This window comes from Solanum dulcamara, chromosome 12 (genome assembly GCF_947179165.1).
Source record: "Solanum dulcamara chromosome 12, daSolDulc1.2, whole genome shotgun sequence".
Lineage (NCBI taxonomy): Eukaryota > Viridiplantae > Streptophyta > Magnoliopsida > Solanales > Solanaceae > Solanum > Solanum dulcamara.
In genome coordinates this window covers 2350477-2375690 of record NC_077248.1, presented here as the reverse complement: position 1 = coordinate 2375690, position 25214 = coordinate 2350477, and the positions used below count along the sequence as shown (strand labels likewise).

General features: G+C 33.3%; 4 protein-coding genes across 6 annotated transcripts; 1 reads left to right on the top strand and 3 right to left on the bottom strand.

Annotated features, from left to right (window-relative positions):
• Positions 1-809: 809 nt before the first annotated feature.
• LOC129875948 (NADPH-dependent thioredoxin reductase 3-like) lies at positions 810-7672 on the top strand. Its single transcript, XM_055951201.1, has 10 exons — positions 810-1215; positions 1677-1884; positions 1987-2092; positions 3225-3490; positions 4607-4886; positions 5443-5550; positions 5853-5939; positions 6046-6150; positions 6525-6655; positions 7473-7672. Exons 1-10 carry the CDS (start codon positions 936-938, stop codon positions 7531-7533), a joined length of 1632 nt encoding a protein of 543 aa, XP_055807176.1. The 5' UTR covers positions 810-935; the 3' UTR covers positions 7534-7672.
• Positions 7673-7856: 184 nt separating this feature from the next.
• LOC129875949 (short integuments 2, mitochondrial-like) lies at positions 7857-12004 on the bottom strand. Of its 3 annotated transcripts, none has more exons than XM_055951202.1 (8): positions 11753-12004; positions 11559-11663; positions 10359-10436; positions 9904-10045; positions 9731-9801; positions 9486-9582; positions 8586-8803; positions 7857-8387 (listed from the first exon to the last, which is right to left on the bottom strand). In XM_055951202.1, exons 1-8 carry the CDS (start codon positions 11966-11968, stop codon positions 8133-8135), a joined length of 1182 nt encoding a protein of 393 aa, XP_055807177.1. In that variant the 5' UTR covers positions 11969-12004; the 3' UTR covers positions 7857-8132. The 3 variants fall into 3 exon arrangements, with proteins under 3 accessions (XP_055807177.1, XP_055807178.1, XP_055807179.1); XM_055951203.1 differs by having other exon boundaries at positions 9904-10015; XM_055951204.1 differs by lacking the exons at positions 11559-11663; positions 11753-12004 and having other exon boundaries at positions 9904-10107; positions 10359-10423.
• Positions 12005-15775: 3771 nt separating this feature from the next.
• On the bottom strand, positions 15776-16576 carry LOC129875544 (protein MIZU-KUSSEI 1-like; the record flags this gene model as incomplete). The annotated part of the gene is made up of 1 exon (XM_055950854.1): positions 15776-16576. A coding segment is annotated over one exon (801 nt), but the record flags the coding sequence as incomplete, so codon positions are not given.
• Positions 16577-22786: 6210 nt separating this feature from the next.
• LOC129877207 (protein MIZU-KUSSEI 1-like) lies at positions 22787-23693 on the bottom strand. Its single transcript, XM_055952693.1, has one exon. The coding sequence runs from the start codon at positions 23635-23637 to the stop codon at positions 22840-22842; it is 798 nt and encodes a 265-aa protein (XP_055808668.1). The 5' UTR covers positions 23638-23693; the 3' UTR covers positions 22787-22839.
• Between the last annotated feature and the right edge of the window lie 1521 nt (positions 23694-25214).

The window sequence follows — 25214 nt, the reverse complement described above, 5'->3', positions numbered from 1 at the left end:
CATGAAATCAGCTTACTGGTGCTGTGGTGCATGGTATGATTATATTGATATAGTTGTGCTGCTCAAATGACTTGTGTTTTCTTCTATTTTTATCTTCTCTTTGGGTCTTCGTTCTATCATCTCTTTTCCATTTATGTCATGTACAACAACATTATCAGTGCATGTTTCTGATTGATTCTCGACTAAAAACCATATATCTCATGTGTAGCCTACCTTTTTATATATGGCAATCAGTACATTCAGAATGTTGGAACCTTAGAAAAGTAGCCTATGCTTTTACAGTAACAACTATGCAAAAATTATCATAACACATTTTTCCACATGAAAAATAATATATTGTACTTCAATATAACAAAGCAGTCGGAGCAAGAAAAAAGAAACATATATTAAGAACATCGTCTGCAAAGAGATTGAACCTCATACAACAACATAACATATCATTTATCTAATGCAATAAGCTAATTAAAAATTATATAACTAAATCACCTAAAATCTTCATTTTTGCAATATCAATAGATACACAATTCATTTGATTTTAACCATCGCGTCAATATAATAATATTGTATCTATCTCAACATTAATTGATATCACACACACATAATTCATTCTTATTCTATATCAATCATTTATTTTTTTTACTAATACACTTGCAATAAAACTAGTACATATAAGTACACATTTTTGGATGATATTTTTTTTTCCTTCAAAGGACCAAAAAAACTTGAAATATTTTTAAAAAAAATTGATAAAAAATTATAGTTCGTTGAATGGTTATCCTCACTGTATAAAATTACGAATAAATCTCACACACACATACGGCACAAATCCAAAAAACAAAACACACATTTGTGTGTGTTTATGTGTGAGAGAGAAAATATACTTAGTTAGAACAAATTTTTATCAGCTGTAGAGATATCTGTATGCTCCGAAACCAATGGCTAATACTACTCCCAATATTACAAACTCCGTTGGTATCGGAATCCGAATCCGGTCCAAAACCCGACCCGTATCCACTTCGATGGCGGCTACTCCGTCGACTTTATCGACCGCTCTCTGCATTCCGAACGGTTTGCTTGTTATCAACTCCGGTTCGAGTCGACGGGGAGGAACTGCTCGAGTTGATTCAGTTAACGGTCACTTGACTCGCAGCCGTACGTCCTCTTTTTCAATTCGAGCTGCGGCGGAGGTGGAGCCGGTCGGAACAAGCTCTTCAGGTAGACTTACGGTGTAATTTTCTGAAATAGATATTTTTTTAGAGTATTTTTGATGAATAGAGTGAAATGAATTAGGATTGGTAGACTTACAGTGTGTATTTCTGAATGAATTGTATATTTAGAGCATTTTTTTGTTTTTTGTCAATAGGAGTCAAAGTTGAAATTCCACCTTAAGAGTAGTGAAATTTTGATGAATAGAGTGAAATGAATTAGGATTTGTACGTTAGTTGATTGAATTGGAGTCAAGCATAAGTATTATTGAAATTCGGAATTGCATTTGAATTATAAAATGATGCTGGTTAATTTTGCAGCTGGAGATAGCTCTTTTGGTACAGATACTTGTAGAAGAGTTCTATATTAACAAATTACATATTTTTAATTTCAGTTGCTGTAACTTGTCTGCAGTTTATCTGCAATTGGTGGTATAATTTTGAGAATACTGGTGTTTTTGTTTGTTCCAGCTCAGGGTATTGAGAACTTGATAATAATAGGATCAGGTCCTGCTGGATATACAGCAGCAATTTATGCGGCTAGGGCTAATTTGAAGCCTGTAGTGTTTGAGGGGTTTCAAGCAGGTGGTGTACCAGGAGGACAGTTGATGACAACAACTGAAGTAGAAAACTTTCCTGGATTTCCAGACGGGATAACTGGACCTGACTTAATGGATAGGTAGAAGAAAACTGTTTGGACATTTACTCTTATTCAGATATCTATTAGAAGTTTCTAGACAAAAGGTTTGTTGAAGGCTGAGAAATTATGTAATTTTTCTAGGATGAGGCGACAAGCTGAGAGATGGGGAGCTGAATTGTATCAGGAAGATGTGGAATTTATTGATGTGAAGAACGCTCCTTTTACTGTCCACAGTAGTGAACGTAAGGTGATGCATCCTTTAGTTGCTTTCTCTGTCTATGTTCTATTATAGCTGCTTAAATCTTTAATCCCCATCAAACTGTTTGCCTATTCTGAATTGGTGCTTCGATCTTTTAAAATTCCATGTGAGAACGACTTCTGATATCTGATATTTTAACTAATTTGATGGGGCAAAGAATAAGGATGGCCATCATTTGTAAAGACCACAGCAATCTTTCTTTTTTCTTCTTGAGTGTCACTAAGGTTGGTTACATCTTTGAACTAATTAACAGTTTATATGTTTTTGTCAAGTCTGCAATATGTTCTCAAACAAGTGCACAGAAAATTACAGGAAGTTAGATGATAAACTTATGTATTCTAATTTGGAGTGAAAAGCTAAACAGATTTCAGACGTGTAATGGAAGAAGAGAAATAGATACAACATTTTTCCTTTCTTGGATAACAAATATATTATGCTACTCTCTCTGTCCCAATTTATGTGGCACTTTTCGTTTTTCGAGAGTCAAACAATTTAAGTTTGACCGGGAATTTACACATGGAATCTTCAAATTATGCTCCGTCCTCTGTCGCATACAAGTCATATTCTAATTTTTTCAGTTTTCTCTTTACTGTAAGAGATCTAAAAGATGTTAACATGGTAGAACAAGATGCCTCACAATTTGCTGCATTTTTTTAGTAAGGTCAATTTGCTGCATTGTGTAAAGAACAATACTATATGTTCAGAGTACCTTAGCCATGACATAAGAGTCTGACTTGTTCTCTGTATCTTTGATGCATGAAAAGAAAGAGCATCCTTGTTTTTTTTTAACCTTTTACATGTAAAAGAAAGAGCATCTTTGGTTTTGTTTTCCGTCTAGAATCCTCAAGTCTCTGAGGTTCATCTGATACATGAGATGGTCATGAAACATACATCCATATATGTGTCACCAGCTCTCTTTTGATTTCCTCCGCGATAACAAAAGGGAAGGGCGTGTTTGTTTCATATGTTGTAAGAGATGTTGTGCTTGAAATGCATTAGTTCTTGCAGTCACAGATGCCAGTTTGATTCCTTAAACTTCTAGTTGGCTAAGTCCTGTTGGTATGTAGTTCCCACATTAGGGTTCTTATATTGAATCACTGCTCACTTCTTTATTTTTCAGGTAAAGTGTCATAGCCTTATTGTGGCTACAGGAGCCAATGCAAGAAGGTTGGGATTACCCCGTGAAGATGAATTTTGGAGCAGAGGAATTAGTGCCTGTGCAATTTGTGATGGAGCATCACCGCTTTTCAAGGGTCAGGTCCTTGCTGTTGTTGGAGGCGGTGATACAGCTACAGAGGAGGCAATATACTTAACAAAGTATGCACGCCATGTCCATTTACTTGTCCGCAAGGACCAACTAAGAGCATCAAGAGCAATGCAAGACAGGTAATTGATGTTTATGAACATTTCATATATTTTTCCCTCTCAATGTTATAGCACAAGACATTAGAATTCATCTTAAAATTGAGGTTGTAATCTAATGGGCCATTTTGGTTCTTTGGGAGAGGGTTGTTAGGGTCATATAATACTCTCCTCCTCCGTAATTGCTTCCCTAGTTTAAAAGGCTTGAAATGATGTAGAACTTAAATATTTGTGAAATTATCGGTGTCACTTTAAGGCATTGCAGACAGAGAGATGAATGATAGGAGTGTTTTCAAGCATGATATCATGGCTGCTTACAAGTAGGATACGTTAATGTAATCTATAAAAACATCTAGGAAAGTTCTCTTGCTCTAGGAAGTAAGATGTCTATTCAGACGGATGCTTTACCTATACTTTTTCAAATCAATATCTACTTTGAATGTGCTGGTTCTTTACTTCAAAGAAACATGTGCATATGGGCAATCATTTTCGCTTCTTCTAGGCCCTGCCATATGAGGCACTTACGGTAGAAGATCCCAATGATAGTTGTGAGCTTGGCCTTGTCAGAGGCCACAATCTGAGATTCATTCACGACTTTCTTGTTTGTGTTATTTAATACTCAGCATTTTATTTCATTATCTTATCAAGTACAATAGACAATTCTTGGAATATCGACTTCACAATGTTCTGGAAAGGGAGTCACCAAAGATTATATCTTCAATTACACTTTTCTAGTACGTATTATGGGCTTTGCTAGAGGCATTGCAACAGATACTAATTTAAAAGGGTTCATTATTGTGTTGTACACACTAGTGAATGTGTTCTCCACATTACAGTATCATCATGATTTGAGTTCAGCATGCACCTGCAAGTCACATTACGTGATTAACTAAAGTAGGTGCATCCTCCAGATGAGTGATTTGATTAATAATCCAGTGTTTCTTGATTGGTTTGTTGCTGGTTATTTCACTATTGACTCTTCCCTAGTTTCAGTCTATTGCCGCTTTTATTCTGCTTGTGATATACCTATTTCTGTAACCTCATTCTTTGAAGCGGATTGAATTACTAATGATCTATAAATTTCAAGTTTCAACTCCCTGAAATGTTTGTTTAACAGGTTGATTATGGGGAATGTTTCAGAGTTTTCAACAATCCGAACATCACTGTGCATTTCAACACTGAGACTGTGGATGTCGTCAGCAACCCAAAAGGACAGATGTCAGGAATTTTGATCAGAAAAGCTGATACTCAGGAAGAATCTGTGCTTGAGGCAAAAGGCTTGTTTTATGGCATAGGTCATTCACCAAATAGTCAACTGTTGGAAGGCCAAGTTGAACTTGACAGCTCAGGCTACATATTGGTCAAGGAGGGCACAGCAAACACATCTGTGGAAGGTGTATTTGCAGCTGGAGATGTGCAGGTACTTGCAGCAATTTATTATTTCAGTTCTGCTGTGCTTTTTCCTTTTCTTTTAACTATTGTTGTACTTCAAGTGGTAATTTCACACCTAAGGAAGTTAAGGTTAATTATGCATGGCCCCTTTAGATGTATCGTGTTTGTGGATGAACAACATGAATCTAGCCTGGTCATTGAGAAATTTAACTAAGTTCTCAAGAAAAGTTTCGAAGAAGTTCCTCTTTAGCAGGGACAGGTGTGGAATGAGAAAATGGTTGTCTTCTCTTTTATAAACTTAATTTTTAAGGTATTGCAATGAAAGAAGGGAACGATCCAATAAAAATATAATGTGATGCCATTTATCGGACTTTCTCTTTAAGGTTGTTAGGTTGCCTGGATAGAGGAAATCCAAATGCAATTTCTAATCATCTTGTGATTTGCGTTTGTCTTTGCAGCTTCTAATCATCTTGTGATTTGCATGTATCTTTGCAACTTCTTATCATCTTATGATTTGCATGTCTTTGCAACTTCTTATAGTGAGATACTTCCAAACATCACCACGACATGTTCTCTGTATGTAGGATCATGAATGGAGGCAAGCCGTCACTGCAGCTGGCTCAGGATGCGTAGCTGCTCTATCAGTGGAGAGATATCTGACAAGCAAAAATCTTCTTCTTGAATTTCACCAGGTATCTGACTTCGAAAACAAACTGATTTGCAGTCCTGACTCCGGTATATTTTCTTTACTAGTCATTTGATACGTGTATATTGTCATGCTCTCAAGTGGTTTTTAACCCAGCTCCTGAACATTGTACTTCATGGGTTATATGAAGTAAACTGGGTTACACCAAGCAAAGGTTTCTTACTTCTCTAACAGAACCTCCTGCTTTTTTTACTATATAAATATCCTTCGAATTTTTGCATTTGTCCAATATGCCTAGACCAATAGTTCATTATCTAATGAATCTTTCTGAACCTTTTATCTCATCAGCCCCCTACTGAAGAAGTTAAGAAGGAACTCTCCGAGAAAGATGTACAAGAAGGTTTTGATATAACACTTACCAAGCATAAGGGCCAGGTATGAGATCTAGGAAGCTTATCTATTCCTGATTGTTATGTTTGAATGGCTATTTACCTTAGTCTGCATTCCTATCTGATAACATTTATACTGTTTTCGTTCTCAGTATGCTTTACGGAAATTGTACCATGAGAGCCCAAGGCTTATGTGTGTACTGTATACATCACCAACATGTGGCCCATGTAGGACCTTGAAACCAATTCTTAGCAAGGTATGCAACTCATTTTTATAGAAATCTTACTGGAAGGTGTTTAACTTTTATTTGTCCTTTCAATTTTGTGAAGAGTGGAGTACTATCAATGTCCTATGTGGCAATTTGCCTCAAAAGGCTCTGTATCAATATAGTTTATCATTTTGAAGAAAGCTGAGGACTTGAAATCTTATAATCTCGATGAGGTTACACAAATCTTGAGATAAACCTTAAAGAACCTCTAATAAAGATTGTCTAAGAGTTTTGTCCTTCAAATGACTTGCATTTTCACTTTCTTCTACTCAGTAATAGTTGATTTGATTAGCCACTTTGCTGTTGAGTACTGGCTTTTGTAGTGCATACAACTAATCTGTTCAGTTGTGCTTGTGCAATAGGTCATAGATGAATTTGACAAGGATGTCCACCTTGTTGAAATTGATATTACTGAAGATCCAGAGATTGCTGAGGCAGCTGGGATTATGGGTACTCCATGTGTACAGTTTTTCAAGAATAAGGAAATGCTCAGGTTGGTCACATTTGGCTGCTGCTTTTTTTTTATTTTTCCGCCAAAAGTATAAGCTGCTTAATTTTCTATATTCTTAATGACCTAAATAGCCGTCTTCTTCTCCTAACTTGTGGTTGCACGAGTTCCATCTCAATGAACTTTCAGAGTTTCAACATACACCAAGTAAAATAAGTCTAGCTAGTCATTGCTCAAGTCCTATGAACTTGATTTCATGGGAAATACAAATTCTTGCAGCTTCACTCTTACTTTTAATTGTCTTAAATCGATTTCCTTATGTTACCTCGTAATTCTTTATGCTGTGATGTTGATGTATCTTGGGAAGATAACTTCTTTGACCAAATCCTCTCGTTTGGCTGTCCTATACTTATTACATGGCAATGAGGGAAAAAGAACAACACTTTTGCATATATTGCTCATTCTCCTTTCCTGATTGTTGCTTCGAAGATGATACTATCACCTATGCTACTCTCGAGTCTATCATCAAGCGCTACTCCCTTACCTCACTTCCCTTCTCCACTACTATGACATAGTATAAATATTCATGTCCAACCGAGCACGGAAACATAATTTGGGGAATGAGTATCATCTGTTAAATATTTTCCATGAAATTTGTTCAGTATAACCTACCTAATGGAGGACATTCTGCTTATGTTAAGGCATTTAGCAGTATTATTGGTTGAACCACTTACGACTTGCAAATTATCATTTGCTTCTATCCACTGTCCTAATTACCTGTTTTTACGCTACTCGTTATATAGGAATTCATGAATAGCTTGACTTATACTCTAGCTAATTCAACTTTTTTGTGTATATGCAGGACGGTATCAGGTGTCAAAATGAAGAGAGAGTATAGAGAGTTTATTGAAGCAAATAAGTGAAGGCTTTTCTGTTAATTATTTGTACTACTACCATTTTTTTTTACCCCTTCACTAAGTTTTACTTATTTTTTCTAATGCATGGTACCCAAATCAATTTTGTTCAGAATGGACGAGTAACAGCCCAATACCTTGTATTAGCTTATTAATACGTAGAAGTCATAAATCAAATGTTCTTCGTATCACAAATTTAAGAAAATGCCCAACTGAGATCACACTTCTTTGGCTAGTAGCCCTCATGTTTTTCCAATTGGATTAGAGCAAGTTGTTTTCAAAACTTGACCTAAAGAAGAAAAAAGAAACAAGTAATTTTGAAGATTATCGTATATCACTAATTAATAAATTACCAAATTAAAGAATTGTTTAGTTCACATTCCACTAACTAAAAAACAACCATCGAAATTTATAGCTAACAAAGTGAACTTGAAAATGTTGCATGAAGCAATGCACAATGCTATTTTCTAGGAAGAAATGTCACTACTACAAGATTCAAATTTGATACGAGATCATGGTAGAGGAACGAGATACCGAGAAAATTGATAATACACTATGGTACATGCTTTGGGTTTCAGTTGCAGTTGATAGCTTTTAAAAGGACGATTTCAAGATACAGAATCAGAGGGACCAGGAACATCGTCTAGGATGACAGGACCTAGTTTCCCTGTTCTAAATAAAGTAAGAAATTTCTTTGATACCATTATCCGAGCCTCTGAAGCCTTATGAGGTATCTTCAGAGCCTTCTGCAACACTTCAAACTGGTGTTCTATTAGAATCTCCAGGTCAGATTCATCTTCCAAACTACCACTGAACTCCGAGAGACTGATGCAAAGCGTGCGCTGGACTTCACTAACCATATCCTGTGCACAAAAGACCCTCATAAAAACAATGGCAACAAAAAGAAGCAAAAGATGAATACACAACCAACGAAGATTGATGGCGAACATCTTTTAGTAGGAAAATCAGCACAGTTAATTGAGTTTGTTTTATACAGTAAAAGGTAAAGGAAAAATACAGTTGAATTCTTAAGAAAATCAAACTCGAAGATCATTTTTCACCTGAACACGATAGGCATTAGATTTGTTCATGGGCTTCTTTCCCTTGTTTTGAAGATCCTTGATAATACATTCAGGTTTGTTTTCCAACTCATGGTCAGGGTCCTTAGTTTCCCTGTCAACCAAGTGCTTCCACTGAAGAGGAGTGCCTCGGGTGTTTAAAACTGCTAATAGGTATTGAGCAATTCGCTCCTCACCAACTACAGAATCTTTCACAGACCCTGCTTAAGCAGTTATGCAAACGGGAATTGCTGTAAACATTGGGCATGAATAAATTACTATAGGTAATCATGGATCCTGCTTCAATTTGGTAACATTGAACTTTCCAATGATAGTTTGTTTCTCCGACCAACTGCAAATTACAGACCCTGAGGTTCTTAAGTAGTCATTTGTTTTACTATTTGATAAGTAACATTACTTTGAGTGCTTTTTTTTTTCTTTTGATGGCACGAAATATTTCAGATCAATCAGCTAAGAACAGCCGATGGACCAACTAAACCTAACTGGAGCTTATATAATGTGTCTGACTGAGAAATGTAAACACCACAAAAGAACTTCATGCAATCATTTGTTTTGTTTACTTGTGCTTTGAGAGCTATATAGCCAGTTCCTGGTGGGAAGGGAGGTGATTATGCAGAGGCCAGAAAAGACAATAACCATGTCTATCAAGTAATGCAACAAAACTAGTTCCAAGTAAAGAAATAATCATTTGTTAGGAAATGGCCTTTGTCGGGGCATAAGAATTGAGAAAATAGTTCCTCACAGGCATATGGATCTCTCTATGTCAGCCTTCCAGAAACTTTGCCAGAAGCGACTAGTCATTTTACAGAATTGACGGTTTACAGGCCCCAAAATCTAATCATAAATCCAATTTTATAATCGACAGTTCAATTAGGTACACACCTGCAAGAGCCAGCTTTAGCCCGGTTTCTATGTCTGGAATAGTTGGAACCAACACTCCTGGAGAGTCCAGCACATAGACGCTAGGTCGATGTGCAATCTGTATGCAATAGCATTTTAGCATCAGTAAGAATAAGCAAGACCTTTCCTTCTACAGTTTGTACAATATGGGAACAATCAACTTCAGCCATTAAGAAACAAGCAACAACAGCATAATCTGACCACCTATGTTGTTGAATATTTCTAACCTTGAATCCAGCAATATCTTGAGTAACACCAGGCAAAGGCCCCACTCTAGCCTTCTTCATCTTCTCCTGCACTAAGATCATAACCATCAATAGGAAGTACACTAAAAACATAGCCCACTATCAGCTTCCTATAACAACACCCAAAAAGAATCACCAACAAGAACAAGCCTCACCTGGAAATCGAGATAATGCAATTTGATGGATGGAGTTGATTAAAGCCGATTTGCCAACGTTAGGAACACCCAACACCATGACAAGGAGAGTAGGTTCCCTTGTCATAACCTCCTTCAGTTTGAACTCAACCAGATCAAGAAGCTTTGGAATATGAATCATAGAAATTAATTTAAAAACTCTCAGAAGAGATGCAAACTGGCAACCTATAAAAAAATTCAAATTTCTTGATCCAAGTTCCAATTAACTAGATGTTTGAATAGAACATACGGAACATATGATTTACATGCTTATAAGAGAAAATCTCATGTATTTATTGCAATCAGCAGTTATTATTATTATGACGAGAAAGAGCTGAAAGGTTACTATGGCTACATCTTTTACATGTTTATGAATATCATAGCTATGAATCAAGAGTTTTCAGCATAATAAGAGCATGGAAAAAAGGATGACTAACCTTATGTACAGAACTTCTACTGTGTGCATTTATTGGGAGGCATTCTTGTTTACGGGAATTGAAATAACTAATCCACCTCTGTGTGGAATGAAAACAGAAGTGTCACTAACTAAAATTTGAAAAGTGAATGCCAAGTGGCTGTAGATTCATATAATTCCTAACAAGTACTCCTCAAACAATCCAAAGTTTCAAAGTTGATAAAAAATAACAGATGTCAAAATAATTGCATGCTACTAGCGATTAGCCGATTATATATTCAATGCTAATGACAACTCCATGAAAGAACTAACTGGCAACACGACAGATGCTAGCATACATTAGACTAAACAGCTTTAATATTCAACTAGAACATTGTTAGAGAAAACATAAAATGTCGACAAGATAAGTAACTGCATTGTCTGCCATGTGCTAGTAAGAGTATCTCATAAGGTAAACAAAATTTTGATTACATTCGCTAATAGACAAGCATATGTTAATACATACATGAACAAAGATGCAAACTTTAGGATTCTTTGTTAAGGTTCTATTTTATGTTAATACATACATGAAGAAAAGATGCAAACTTTAGGATTCTCTGTTACGTTTCTACAAAAGATACAAATTTTAGAATTATCTGTTAAGGTTCTATTTGTTTTTGGTAGACACCTCGGTATACAAGTACAAATGCTGCACATCTTTGGACTTGATTAAGACAATTTAACTTGATCAAGATGCTCATTTCAGGATGGGAAGCTTATCTTTTCCCCTTGTAATATGATTGTTATATTCTCAAGGTGAAAAGGACTTGAATCAATAGGCACCCAAGTCCCAAGGGTGTCACCTAATACTAATAGTCAACTGAAGTGGGTTGAGAAACCTAAGCCCTAAACTTCAAATTCAGGCAAACACACTCGGTAATTACTTTAGAAAGTAGCAAGTACCCATAAAATTGGTCAAGATACACACAAGTTAGCCCGAACACAACATTTATTAAAACAAAAAACTTGAATGAAAAGGTACAAAGAACACGACTTTACACATGAACAAATCAATCTATTCCACTAAGCTCCCCCCATAGCTTCTTTTAGCTGTTTATGACTTGCAGGGATGCATGATACGATTCTCGAGGTGATCAATAAAAGGAAAAAATTACTAAACATTGAAAAAAGGAATTACTAGCATTTTACTACTACATGCAGAGGAATGTTAGAAATTAGATACATGCATGAGGTTGCGGTTGGCCAAATCTTGCTTATTGAGAGCAATAACACGCCTTTTCCCAGAAAGCATCGGCTGTAAATCTTGATTCGCCGACGACAACGGTATCTGCACAAAACAATTGGACCCAATAAGAGCAAAATTTATCAAAATAAATGATCAATTTATGGGTTTTGGAGAAGAAGCAACAAACATACACGGGCATCACGGACTTCAATTACAAGATCAGAAAGTTTGAGACGTTGGCGAATGGCACGAGTGGCTGCAGCCATATGCCCTGGAAACCAATTTATGTTTCCTCCACTCTTGGTGAAACCCATTTGCCCTAACCATCCTTTTGCTGCTCCTCCTCCACCCATCTCTCTCTCTCTCTCTCTCTCTCTCTCTCTCTGCTTAAACCCTGAATCTTCCATTCACAGTAGACATGGAGTTCTTTAAACCCTCTTGGGCCTCACTCAATGATCCAGAATGGAAATGGAAATTTAAGGGAAGCCCAATAGGTTTTTTAACAGATGGTAAAATTTACAAATAGCCAATTAAATGGCAACTGTGATGGAGTTTCAAATTTCATATGTGAAATTTTGGGACAATACAATTTAAAATTTTATGATATTTTCACGAAGTTTCATCTGTAAAATTTGAGCCTCAATAATAATGGTTATTTAAAAAAATATAGATATATATATTTATATGATCGAAAAGTAAATAATAAGCATTATTTCAATTGTTTGGGAAAAGGGACCTAATGAGGGCTAAAAGTTAAATAGCCTCTTAAGGGTCGTTTGGTAATTGGCTAGAGTTATGAAGATATTGATAATATAGGGATTAGTTATGAGTAAATCTATGTATTATTTTATGAATGTATTATTTTATGCAGGTTAATTATTTATGCGTTAGTTCTACATGTGTTAGTTATTCCATCTCTTATCTTGTATAAAATAATATATATATTTTCTTATAATTTATACATGTATTAGTTATGCAGGTTTCTAAATTGCAAATCATATATCAAATTAATTTTATACATGAATAATTTACCTCCTAATCAGTTACTAAACATAGTATTAGTAAAATTTAATACTTGGATAACGTACTCATGTCTAAACCAACTTATCCTTTATTTGTGCTCTATTTCATCACTCTTTACATGAAATTTGACTAATATTATGTGAACATGTGAAATGTATAGATATTTTCCTTTTATCCTATTGTGCTTTGATTTATACGATAATTTATATTGTTTATCTTACATTTTTAAGCATGCACACAGGTCTTACTTCTTTTTTTCCAACTTGAAAAGGGAATCCCCGTTTAAGCTGAAGCATAAGATTCTCGGATTTGCGTCCAGCATGTGATCAAAGCCGGTACCGCATTTCTCTTTGCTTGAGGAGAGAGCCCCGTGTAATATCTATCAGATCGTGGCTTCATGTACCAAATATTTCAATATCGTTGCATCCGGTATTTTTGTTTTGTTCCAACAGTGTGATGAAGAATAGATCCGAGAAAGAGACTTTCATTTCCAGTCTCCTATTTTTTTTTTTTATTGAATTTTGGATTTTCTAAAAGGAAAAATAGTAGATTATCCCTATTCCGACCTAGGATAATAAGCTCATGAGCTTGGTCTTAAAATGAGTTCGTCACTCTTTTTCACATACACCGGGAGAAAGGGTTACGATAAACATTCAAAAATGCAGGATATTCATATATATGAGAAACCAAATATAAAGTCATTTGAACATCATCAAATTAAAATTGCACTTTTTGACACGTATGTAATATCAACATTATTTGATCCATCATCATTAATATTTTATTTTTCTCTTAGCTTGCTTATTGTATATGATATACGTATCTTACTAGCTCGGATTCATAGTTTATTGTGTAGTTGCAAAATCCAAGATTAATGTCCTTTATTTTTCATGTGAAATTTTATCTTTCACCATTGAAACGATTTATGATTAATTTATGACTAATAAAATTAAAATATCAATAAAAAAACAAAGTTTTAATAAACAAAAATGTCCTATTTATTGATATGATAATAATATCTTTCTGTTCATCTAAATATCAACCCTTTTTGAGTAAAATATCTTGATTAGCTATATATATAAATTATCAATTAACACTAAGTACTGATCTAATTAATGATTGGCATTTTTGCCAGCCTAATAAAGTGCATCTTTACCATGTGAAAATCAATCTTTCATTAATTTTTTTAATCCATTTTCCAATTGACCAAGTTTAAAATAATAATAAAAACATTGGAACTAATTAATGATAATATATTGAAAAAGTACATAGCTGTATTATAAACCAACTGAAAAGTACCAGGCTGGGAAATATATTAATTCACTTTATGTTGGAGATATTTTTACAATAAAAATATCTTCAAGCTAAGATACTTACTTTAATCATTTATTTATTTTTTGTTTATGTGTTTAATCCAAATACAGTAGTTCAGGATTTGTTTATTTGTATCTCTAGTTGTCACCAAGAATATAATCTTCTCCATGCGTCTTACATCCTTATAGTACTTTAAAAAATGAGAAACTTACGTGTGTACATTTGGGCCATTTAATTTATCAAATATGATTGAAATATATTTAAATACACTACATATAAACTCGATTATGTATATAAATATTTATATTTTATATATAGGATATAACATTTAGAATAAATAATGTATACATTGTATACGTGTTTTGTGAACTAAACGGTCCAAAGACATGAACTGTAATTTAATTTTCCAATACATTGCCTAGTGCCTATTTTTTTTTTTCTCATATATGTTGATTTACGCAAATGTCACTTCCTAGATTTTTATTTAGATTTTGTTTTTCTTCTTAAAAGTTGTGTAAATATAGCCTTTACGACATTATTTTTTTGATCTGTTAGACTCGAGTCTAATATTTTCTCATATATTTTTCAACATTACAGATAAATATTAAATTGTCGTCTAACGTTTATAATAGCTTACAAATTTAATATTGGCTTAACAGATTCTTAAACATATCAATATGTTCAAAAGGATCTTTCTATAAGTTTTTTTAAAAAAAAAATCATTTACTAAACAATTATCCCAATAAAAGATAATTGATGAAAATCTAAGTTTCAATTAATTTGATTCATGCTTAAGATCCATTAAAAAGGAAAGCGTTTTTAATAAGTTTTTTTTTATTCATTTCCAAGTGCTTAAATACAAACCTCATATTAAGGTGGATGAATAGTATTCATCTCACCATAATGAATCACACCTAATGTGTCTTCTCCGATCTCTTTGCTTTAATTTAATTTAATTAATATCTAAAAATATCTTCCTTCTTTCTTACTCTCTCTCTCTCTTTCCTTCTATTTTGACATTTTGTTTCTATTTATGTTAAAAACTACTTCCTCCATTTCATTTTTAGTTGTCATATTGCGCTTTTCAAAAATAAATTTGATTAATTTTTAAAGTTAAAATTATATTACTTTAACTCAATATTATAAAGTAAAAAATTAGATATTAGTATACGAAAAGTACTATAGGTTATAATTTTTTTCATATCAATATAATAAAAAATATATCTTAAAATATTAATCAAATTTTATATAGTTTGACTCTTAAAAAAAAATCATGACAACTAAAATGGGACGGAGGGAGTATTAATATATTATGGGATTTACATATAACTTCGAAAATGCATTATTGTTAGAAGGACAAAGGTCAACTTTTCCATGTGGTTTTGACTTGCACAATCTATATATGACTTGCTATCCACCATTTACCCACTCCTTTCTCACTATTTTTTTCTTAAACATTTATTTTTTTGATAATCTAACATCAAAAATATTACATTCTTGAATTTTTCACTTTCAGTCATATTCCAAATTGAAGGTACGAATCTCAAACTATTAGTAGCAACTAGAAAACGCTTCTCCTTAAATAATAGGTTTTAATCATGTGAGGTGAATTTTTAAATTAGTCAAAGCCTAAAATGGGTACGAATCTTGAATATAAGTACATAACTATAATAATATATTTAATATAATTTCATAAATGACGTTTGAAGTGAGTGGAGAATGGTTGTCTAAATTGAAACCAACAAGATGATACAATAAGAACATTTAAGGTTTTATTTTACGACAAACATCAAGGTGAGCTAGATTTATTCAACAAATAAAAACGTGCATAAATGACACAAAAATAGATTTGATAATTTTTTCTTTTCATTTTTTTTTCAAGTCCTAATAAGAAATATACTAAGCTCAGGTCCTCCATTTCCATCAAGATTCGTCATATAAAAAGCTTCTGAGTCACGATTCCCTACAACTCGTTCAAAATAAGCTCTAAAAAACATTAGCTCACCTTCCGACTCACCGCCCATCCGTCCATCACCCACCACCGGAATCACTCCCGCCCCGACCGACACGTTCCTTACCGTATGCAGCACGTGTCGGTCAAAGTGCGTGCACGCGCGCGATAGCGCGTGCCCGTACTTCCTTCCATTACAATACATATTCCAACTAGGTTCACGGAAGAGCCTCACTTGCCTGCTGCCACGTGGCCTTTTTTCGCATTCGAGCGCGATACGGACAAGGGGTGATGACATGTCTTTGACTAAAGTAGTTGTTGACATGGCAAATTCAATCAAGAGACTCGGTTCCGATGACGTGGAATTATCTTGAATGGCGAAGCTGACGTGGCCTCTCCGGTGACCGAACAAAGTCCCGGTGACTTTCCGGCATGAGTTATAATGTGTAAGATATGTGGTAGGGAAATATTTAAGCAACGTACTGCATGTTGGAAGCATAGTGTGGAGGGAAATAATTTTTAGAAGAAGAACTTTGAGAAAATTAAAGTTTACTTTGATTACGCCGCGATTTTTCCGAGGAATAAGAGAGTTATATGAGTAATTATTCGAATCGTGACGAATGATAGAATTACTTTGGTACTCTGATGCAATGATAATTAGGTTGTTGGAGCTATCGCTGCTGCTTGTTCTTGGGAGGGTACATGTTTGATCATATTGTCTTAGCATATTTAATTTGTAAATTAGAAAGAAAAAAAAAACAAAGGAGATTTATGAGGAGGATTTGATTGTTAATAATAAAAAAAATGTTTGTTCAATAAGAGAATTGGACAAAAATTGAGAGAAATGAGAAGGATAGGACGAAAAGATGATGACAATATTTGGAGGTGAGCAATACATATATATAAAGGGAAACTATGGACGTTTGTGGCATGTGCTACCTGTTTCAAACTTTAAATCATGCGCATATCCATTTATTTTTTTAACGTAGCCCATCTTTGGTCGTGAGTGTAGTCTGGGGCGGATCGAGAGGGGGTTGAGCAGGGGCGGAGCCAGCTCATAGTTAGAGGATCGTCTGAATCTCCTTCAGCGGAAAATTATTATACTATGTTTAAAAATAGTTTATATATATATATATATATATATATATAATAGATGTTAGAAGGGGAGCCTTGGAGTAACTGATAAAGTTGCTGTCATGTGACCAGGAGGTCACGTTTTCAAGCCTTGAAAACAGCATCTAGCAGAAATGCAAGATAAGGTTGTGTACAATAGACTCTTGAGGTCTGGCTTTAGATCACCTCATCATCCCTCCATAAAAAATTATATTAAGGTAATTCTTAACTTTTATATATATATTGAATCTGCTAAACACAATATATTAGAAGTTGGTGTAGTGTTGATTTAGGAGTTCAAAATTCACCGTTCAAAATTCATATTCTAGGTATTATATTTTTATTTTTCAAACTCGTTTAATAAAACTTTTAGATCCAAGGAAACCTTAGAAACTCATGACATATTTTTTTTCTTCACTTAAAGATTGAATTTCGTTGGGTGAGCGCAGAACTTGTATTTGTAACTTGTAACTTGTATGGTTGTATCCAATAAGACACACACAAGTAGTCCCACGAACTTTTTTTCATTGAGTTAAGCCCTTGTGGTTGATCATTTCATTTATGAAATTTGAGTAGTCTAAAAATTTTATTTTTTTTTACTTTCTTTCACAAAATTTCATTTTTTTTCCTAAATAAAATGTATGTTCAATTACAATTTCAAGTTCCAAAAATTATTTTTCTAACATATTTTTAAAAGCTCATTTTTTTCAAGTTTCAACTAATTAAATTTATGATCAATTAAGCATTAGCTGAAACAACAATTTTTTTGGCTTATTTGTCTATCTTCACATCAAGAATTATAGTTTTTAACGTTAATTAGATTTAAGGTTATTTTTTCGATCGACAAAGTTTTCTTTAAAATATTCATGATATTTATATCTTCGTCCATGACAAGACAAAATCATTTAAAATTTTGAACATTATTAAAATTGCACTTTTTGACACGTATGCTTTTGACACGTATGCAATGACAAAACATCAGTACAGTATTATTTTACTTTTTTCCTCTTAGTTTGGTTATTAATTTATTATGATATGATATATCTTCCTGATCGGATCATGTAGTTAATTGTGTAGTAACAAAAATCCAAGATTGGCCTTTATTTTAATTTATTACATGTGAAATTCTATCTTTCACCATTTTACTATTAGGATCTATTTTTATGACTAACTATCAGCAAAATTCATTTTGTTCTCTTTTTTATTTTTAGTTGAATTAGTTTCATATTTCATTTAATAAAACAATATTCAACTATTCACCAAAAAGGAAAAAACAAACAGACGTATGAAAGTTTTTCAAAATGTTACTAATAATTAGAAAAAAATGTCCTATTATTAACAATATCTTTGTTTTCACCTATATATAAGTTATTAAACAACACTGAATACTGATCTAATCAGTGATTTGGGACTTTTGCCAGCCTAATAAAGTGCATCTTGACCATGTGAAAATCTTTCATTTTTGGATACATTTGCTATTTAACCAAGTTTAATATAACAATAATAATAAAAACATTTGGAACTAATTAATGATAATATTATATTGAAAAAGTACATGGCATTACTATAAACCAACTGAAAAGTACCAGGCTGGGACATATATTAATCCACTTTATGTCGGAGATATTTTTACAATAAAAATATCTTCAACACAAGATTACTTACTTTATTAAGAAAGAAATTGTGTTTATGTGCTTAATCCAAATGAAGTAGTTCAAGCCTTGGAAACAGCCTTTGACAGAAATGCAAGATAAGGCTATGTACAATAGATCCTTATGATCGGGCCCTTCACCGAATCTTGCACATAGCGAAAGCCTTAGTGCACCGAACTGCTCATTACCGTAGTTCAATATCTGAAAACATCTTTAGTGGGTACCAAGAATATAATCTTCACCATGCATCTTACACCCTTATATTATAATAATAAAAAAGGGAAAGTTACGTGTACATTTCGAACATCTCAATTTAATCAAATATGGCTGAAGTATATACATTTGGTTGTATATGTTGTGTATAAATACATGTTATATATATAATATATATATTGTACATATTTTGTAAATTTAATGACTCAAAGACATGAACTATAATTTTCCCAATACTCTACCTATTACTTTGTTTCCTAGATGTCCAGTGTACGCTGATTTACGCAAAGTTGTGCAAATATAACCCTTAAGAAATTATTCTTTCGATCTGTTAAACTCGGATCTAATGTTTCCTCATTGTAACAACTCATTTCTGTCGTTATGAATAAGTCAATGGAGAAGAAATTTGGATCAGAAAACTTTTGAGTAGTAACTCAGAAATTTAGAGATTAGAAATTTAGAGACTAGGCCAGACTTGGATGGGCGGTGTGGAGGACCCACATTAGGATAGAAGGCTAGTTCATAGTCTCGTTATTCTTCCTTTTTAGTAGGCGTATTAGCGCACTATAATTTCTTGTGGTCTGATTTCTGTTATTATCTATTACTTTCTGTACTTTGATTGCTCTATTTTACCTGGGTTGCTTTCGTTATTTACTTTGTCATATTGCTTTGAACTTCTTATCCTACTCTTACCTTTATCTAACTTCTTTTTATGATTTTACTGAGCCGAGGGTCTTTCGAAAACAGTCGTCTTACTTTGGTAGGAGTCAGGTCTGCGTACACTTTACCCTCCCCAGACCCCACATTGTGGGATTTCACTGGGTTGTTGTTGTTGTTGTCAGACTTGGATGGAGTCAGGTGAGGTCTAGGGCAATCCAGTAATAGATTGGGGTTGATTTATGAGTGTTGATTGTTTGAGCTAGTAGCTAAGACTTCAAGAAATCCATAGGGCCTTACAGAAATGAATTTGGATGAGTAGAACTACGAAATTGAATTTAGTGTGAAGAGGTTACTTTATAATGTTAAGGTATAAGGTTGTGTTGAGAAATTAGGGCTTGGGACACAAATTCGAGTTTCTTTCTCCGTGCAAGCCATCATAGTGGCGGGGGCCGCTATAATGGGACAATCGGGTTTTAAGTCAGAAAAGTCCCAAAATAATTTTTATTTCTACAACTTCGTTTTTGGAGAGCTAGGGGTGACTTAGGGCTATTTTCTTTTAGTTTTCCACCAATTCATTTGGTAAAGGTAAGTTAATCATTCCTCTCACTTGCAATTCGATCCTTGGACCTTAGAATCTATGGGAATTCTCTTAGGAGAAGATTTTGGCCTAAAATTAATGGTAGAAAAAGCGCTAGTTGGGTGAGAAGATCATGACATTGGCCAAGGGTTAGGATTTTGATAGAATTCGAGCAATGTAGGCCATTGTTCATTGATTACTTGTATTCTTTATTTGTTTTAAATCAAGAACGAGCCAAAGTATTGAAAAAGGGAAAACTCAACTCTTTAGCGTTTCCATGATTTGTTTCGAGGCCGGCAATGGTTTTGTTTTCCCGTTTGTGTTATATGTGCCTGTTAACTACTTAAATAGTATTACATGCATGATATATGATTATGGTAGCAAAACGAACATGAAGTAAAATGATATTCTATAATCAAATTGCATGCAATGAATGTATTGCTTGATTGTACAAATGCATGTGCCTGTTCATTGTGGTTATAATTGTGATATGTGACTTCATGTTGGATCGGGTACCACGCCGATACATTTGGAATGAGTACCACGCAGATACACTGACTATTGAAATGGGTACCACGCTGGTACACTAATAGTTTGGGTATGTGTTTCATGAGAGGACTATTGTTTGATTGTTGCATTGTGATTGAGTATGTTTACATGTATAATGATTCAAGACATAATTGTGAAGTGATTGTATATTGTTGTCTTACTATGTTGTAGTATTTTTATTTTTGGTAATAAAGACATATATAATATATTATATATGCATCATTACATCAGTAGTGGCCCTATGACTGCTAGCACAGGCCTTGGGAACATGAGTAGATACAATATTACAAGCTGACGTGTTGTAGTTGCTTGTTCATATTTCATTTATTGAAAATGTCTGCATGATTCTCTCAATATATTGGGTTGTGTATTGATACTACACTTGTTTTTTCTATATTGAGTACAAGGTATATTTAGGCAGTTGTTGAGAGACCTCAGTTAGGAGATCATTGATTGTTTAGATTCAAGGGTGAGCCAGTTCTTAGAGGTTGTCATGGATTCATCTTAGTTCTCAATCCTTTCTTCTCAGACTTAGACTTTTAAATTCGTATTTTATATTTATTATTTTTTGGGGTTGCATCCTCTTATTCTAGACCGTTAGCTAGAGTTTTAGTACAATGATTTTCAAATTCTATGAGGTTAATTTTTGTATGTTTTAAATAAATTACAGGAGTTTATGAAAACTCATCTTTAAACTATCTTAAATCATTTTCCAACTAATTATTAAATGCTTATGTCTGACTAACAACGTGTTGTAGTTGGGTTAATATTGATTCTCCCACTAAAGAATTAGTGTGGTGCCACTCACGACGGATCAGTATCGTGACACTCGTATATTTCTCAATCTTACAGACAAATATTAAATTGTCATCTAAGATTTATATAACTTACAAAATTTTAATCGTGGTCTACTAGAGAATATTTGTTTACCCTAAAAAAGTACGGTTAAATTTGTAAATATGGTTTAAGAGTATGCGTATTGAGGTGATCAATAATGCGTGATGTAAATAGTATAACTTTCCTTTACTTAATGTGAACAAGGTTAATAATGAGTTTAAAATAAAGCATAAGTAAACGGCAAATGAAAGTAAAATAATGGAAACAACAAGAGATTTGGTGCAAGAAAGCTGGTAATTAATGTCACCAGTCAAGATTAACGTTATTGATATTAAGCAAAACGATGAACAATAAAGATTATCATTATTCAAAGGAGATTTTTAGACCGTGATTTAAAATTAAATCCATAAGTTACAAATAAAAATTATAAAAAAATCATTTACTAAACAATATCCCAACAAATTAAGGACAATTGGTGAAGATCTATGTGTCCAAGTAACGCTCTAAGCTCCGACTAATTTGATTTCTACTTGTGGCCCATTAAAGAATTGATATTTAGATTAAATTTTGAAAAATAATTTGAGTAATACTCAAGTAATTAATGCTAAGAATAAAATATAATTTTTTAAAAAAATAGAGGACAAGTAAAAATAAACGAAGGGAGTTGCCTAATGTGTATTCTTCTTTTCTTTGGTAAATACCCCTCACTTCCCAATCATAAGATTGTGAATTCGAGTCACCAAGAAAGTCAAAAGGTGAGAGCTCCTAAGAAGGGGTAAAAAAAAAAAAAATTAATATCTAAAAATGTCTTCTTCCTTCCATTGCTTTAATTACTATCTAAAAGTATCTTCTTTTCTTAGATTTTTTTGATATCTTCTTCCTATTTATTTTAAAACATATTATGGTATTTACATATATCTTTCATTTGCGGTGCATGTCTTCGAAAATGCATTATTGTTAGGACTTAGCTAGGAGGACAAAGGTCTACTTTTCCATATGGTTTTTTTACTATATATCTGTATATGACTTGCTAGATGCTGCCTACCATTTTCCCACTTCTTTCTCACTAATTTTTTTTCTCAACATCTTATTTTTAGTATTATTTTGATTTTCTAACATCAGATATTACATTCTTGAGTTTTCCACTTTTTAGTCGTATTCCAAATTAAAGGTATGAACCTCAAACTATTAAATGAGTCTTTATATACATAACACAAATCTGAAATAATCGAAATTCAAAACATGGATGCCGGAATGATGCAATAAGAGAATATTTAAGGCTTATAATTACTCAACATACAAAAGCACATATACCTATAAAAAAAATACGTGGATTTGTTTTTTTTTTATTTTTCTCCTTTTAATTCCTTTCTATTCTCACTCTTTTTTTCAAGTCCTAATAAGAAATATACTAAGCTCGGGTCCTCCATTTCCATCAAGATTCATCATATAAAAAGCTTCTGAATCACGATTCCCTACGACTCGTTCAAAATTAGCCCTCATATACATCAACTCACCATCCGTCTCGCCGTCCTTCCGTCCATCTCCCACAACTGGAATCACCCCGGCCCCGATCGACACGTTCCGCACGATACGCAACACGTGTCGATCAGAGTCCGTGCACGCGCGAGAAAGCGCGTGCCCACACTTCCTTCCGTTACAATACATGTTCCACTTAGGTTCTCGGAGGAGCCTCAATTGCCTGCTGCCACGTGACATTTTCTCGCATTCCAACGCGATTCGGACAAGGCCCGATGACATGTCTTTGACTAAAGTAGATGTTGAGATGGCGAATTCAATCAAAAGACTCGGTTCCGATGACGTGGAATTATCTTGAATGGCGAAGCTGACGTGGCCTCTCCGGTGACCGAACAAAGTTCCGGTCACTTTCCGACATGAATTAGGTGTAAAATGTGTTGGGAAATTAAGCCACATGCTTGGAAGCATAGTATGGAAGGAAATAATTTTTAGAAGAGACTTGAGAAAATTAAAGTTGACTTTGACTCCGCCCCGATTTTTTCGATGAATAAAAGAATTACTATATGAGAAATTATCCTCAAAAGAGTGATGAATGATTGAAGAATTGGTTGAATTTAGGTAATTTGATGGAATGATAAGCTTGTTGGAGCTATTGCAGCTACTTGTTCTTGGTAGGGTACTTGGAAATGTCTGTTCATATTGTTTCATTGTAAAAAAGAAAGAAAGAAATTTGGAAAAAAATCAAAAAAGGAGGACAAAAATTGAGGAGAAAGAGAGGTTGAAAAGATGATGATGATCTTGTTTGGAAGTGGGCAATATATATAAAGGGAAAATAGTAAGCATTTTGTGTTATTTGGTTGTATAAAAATTTAAATAATGCTCATCATTTCATGCATTCATTTTTTATTACAAAAAAATCTCGAGTCAAACCTTTAGGTAATCATAATCTTCAAAACTCATGGATCACGATGAGTTTGTTCTTTTAACCTTCTTTCCTTAAATATTCATATTTGATCTAATTTCATAAGTGAAGTTAAGTAGTGACTGGTATATATGTACGTATTATTTATTTTATCTTATAAAAATAAAATAGTTATTTTTGATAGATCATCAACTCAAATAACGCATATAAGAAATCAAACCTTCTTCACTTAAATATTAAACTTAATTTATTTGCATAAAATTCAAACTTATGACCTATAAATTAAATTTGGGATATAAGTTCCTCAATCTTTGTCATTTATATACATGCACTAAAAAGGTTTATGAGTTTAGCCTATTTATACACTGAAAAAATAGATATAACAGAATCTTATTATACTATTAATGTAGTCACTAAGCGATAATTATAATTTATAGGTAATTCTTCATAAAGTCAATATTGATAATCTTAAAAAACAATGTAAGTTACCTATTATAGGAGTATTAGGTTGAAATACTTTAGTTAAGTTTGTGTTTCATCTATATTTTTCAAAAAAGATAAATAAAAGTTACTATCTATTAAGTAATTGAAAAACATTGAACTTTAATATGATTATATTATCTCAAAAAAAATGAAAAACACTTACCTCTTGGAGAAGATACTTCTTTTATCTTTCACTTAAAAACTGAAAACATTTTGTTATTTAATTATGAAATTTTATTTGTCGTTAATTTTTCTCTTTTTTTTACATAGACTAGATCATCTCTCTCTTTAGTTGACAATTTCTAACTAAATTATGTGGTTATTTTGATGAAAACAAAGCAAACATTGAAGGGGATGACATCATTGACATGCATGTATGAGGAGCATGCAGATATAAGGGCAAATGCAAAATAGTATATACATGAGAGAGACAGAGGCCGCTTTATTCACGTGGGCTGAGTTATAATTCTACTTATAGATTAAAAATTAATGAACAATTTATTTAGAATTTAATCAATTTTTCTTTTAAAAAATTATTTGAAAGCACGTAAACTTAAAACTCTCAAATTTTATGTCTAGACACATAGTTTGTTGTGAAGTAGAGGCCAAATTCCTTTTGTTAAAGCGTAAAGTCTCGTAATTAACTTAATATATGGAATGAGAGACAAAAGCCGCTTTATTCACGTAGGGTGGAGCTATAATTCTACTTATTATAGATTAAAAGTTATGAATAATTTATTTAGAATTTAATAAACTTTAAAAAAAAAATATTTGAAAGCACATAAACTTAAAATTCTCAAGTTTTATGTCTAGACACACAATTTATTGTGGAGTAAAGGCCAAATCCCTTTTGTTAAAGCACAAAGTCTCGTAATTAACT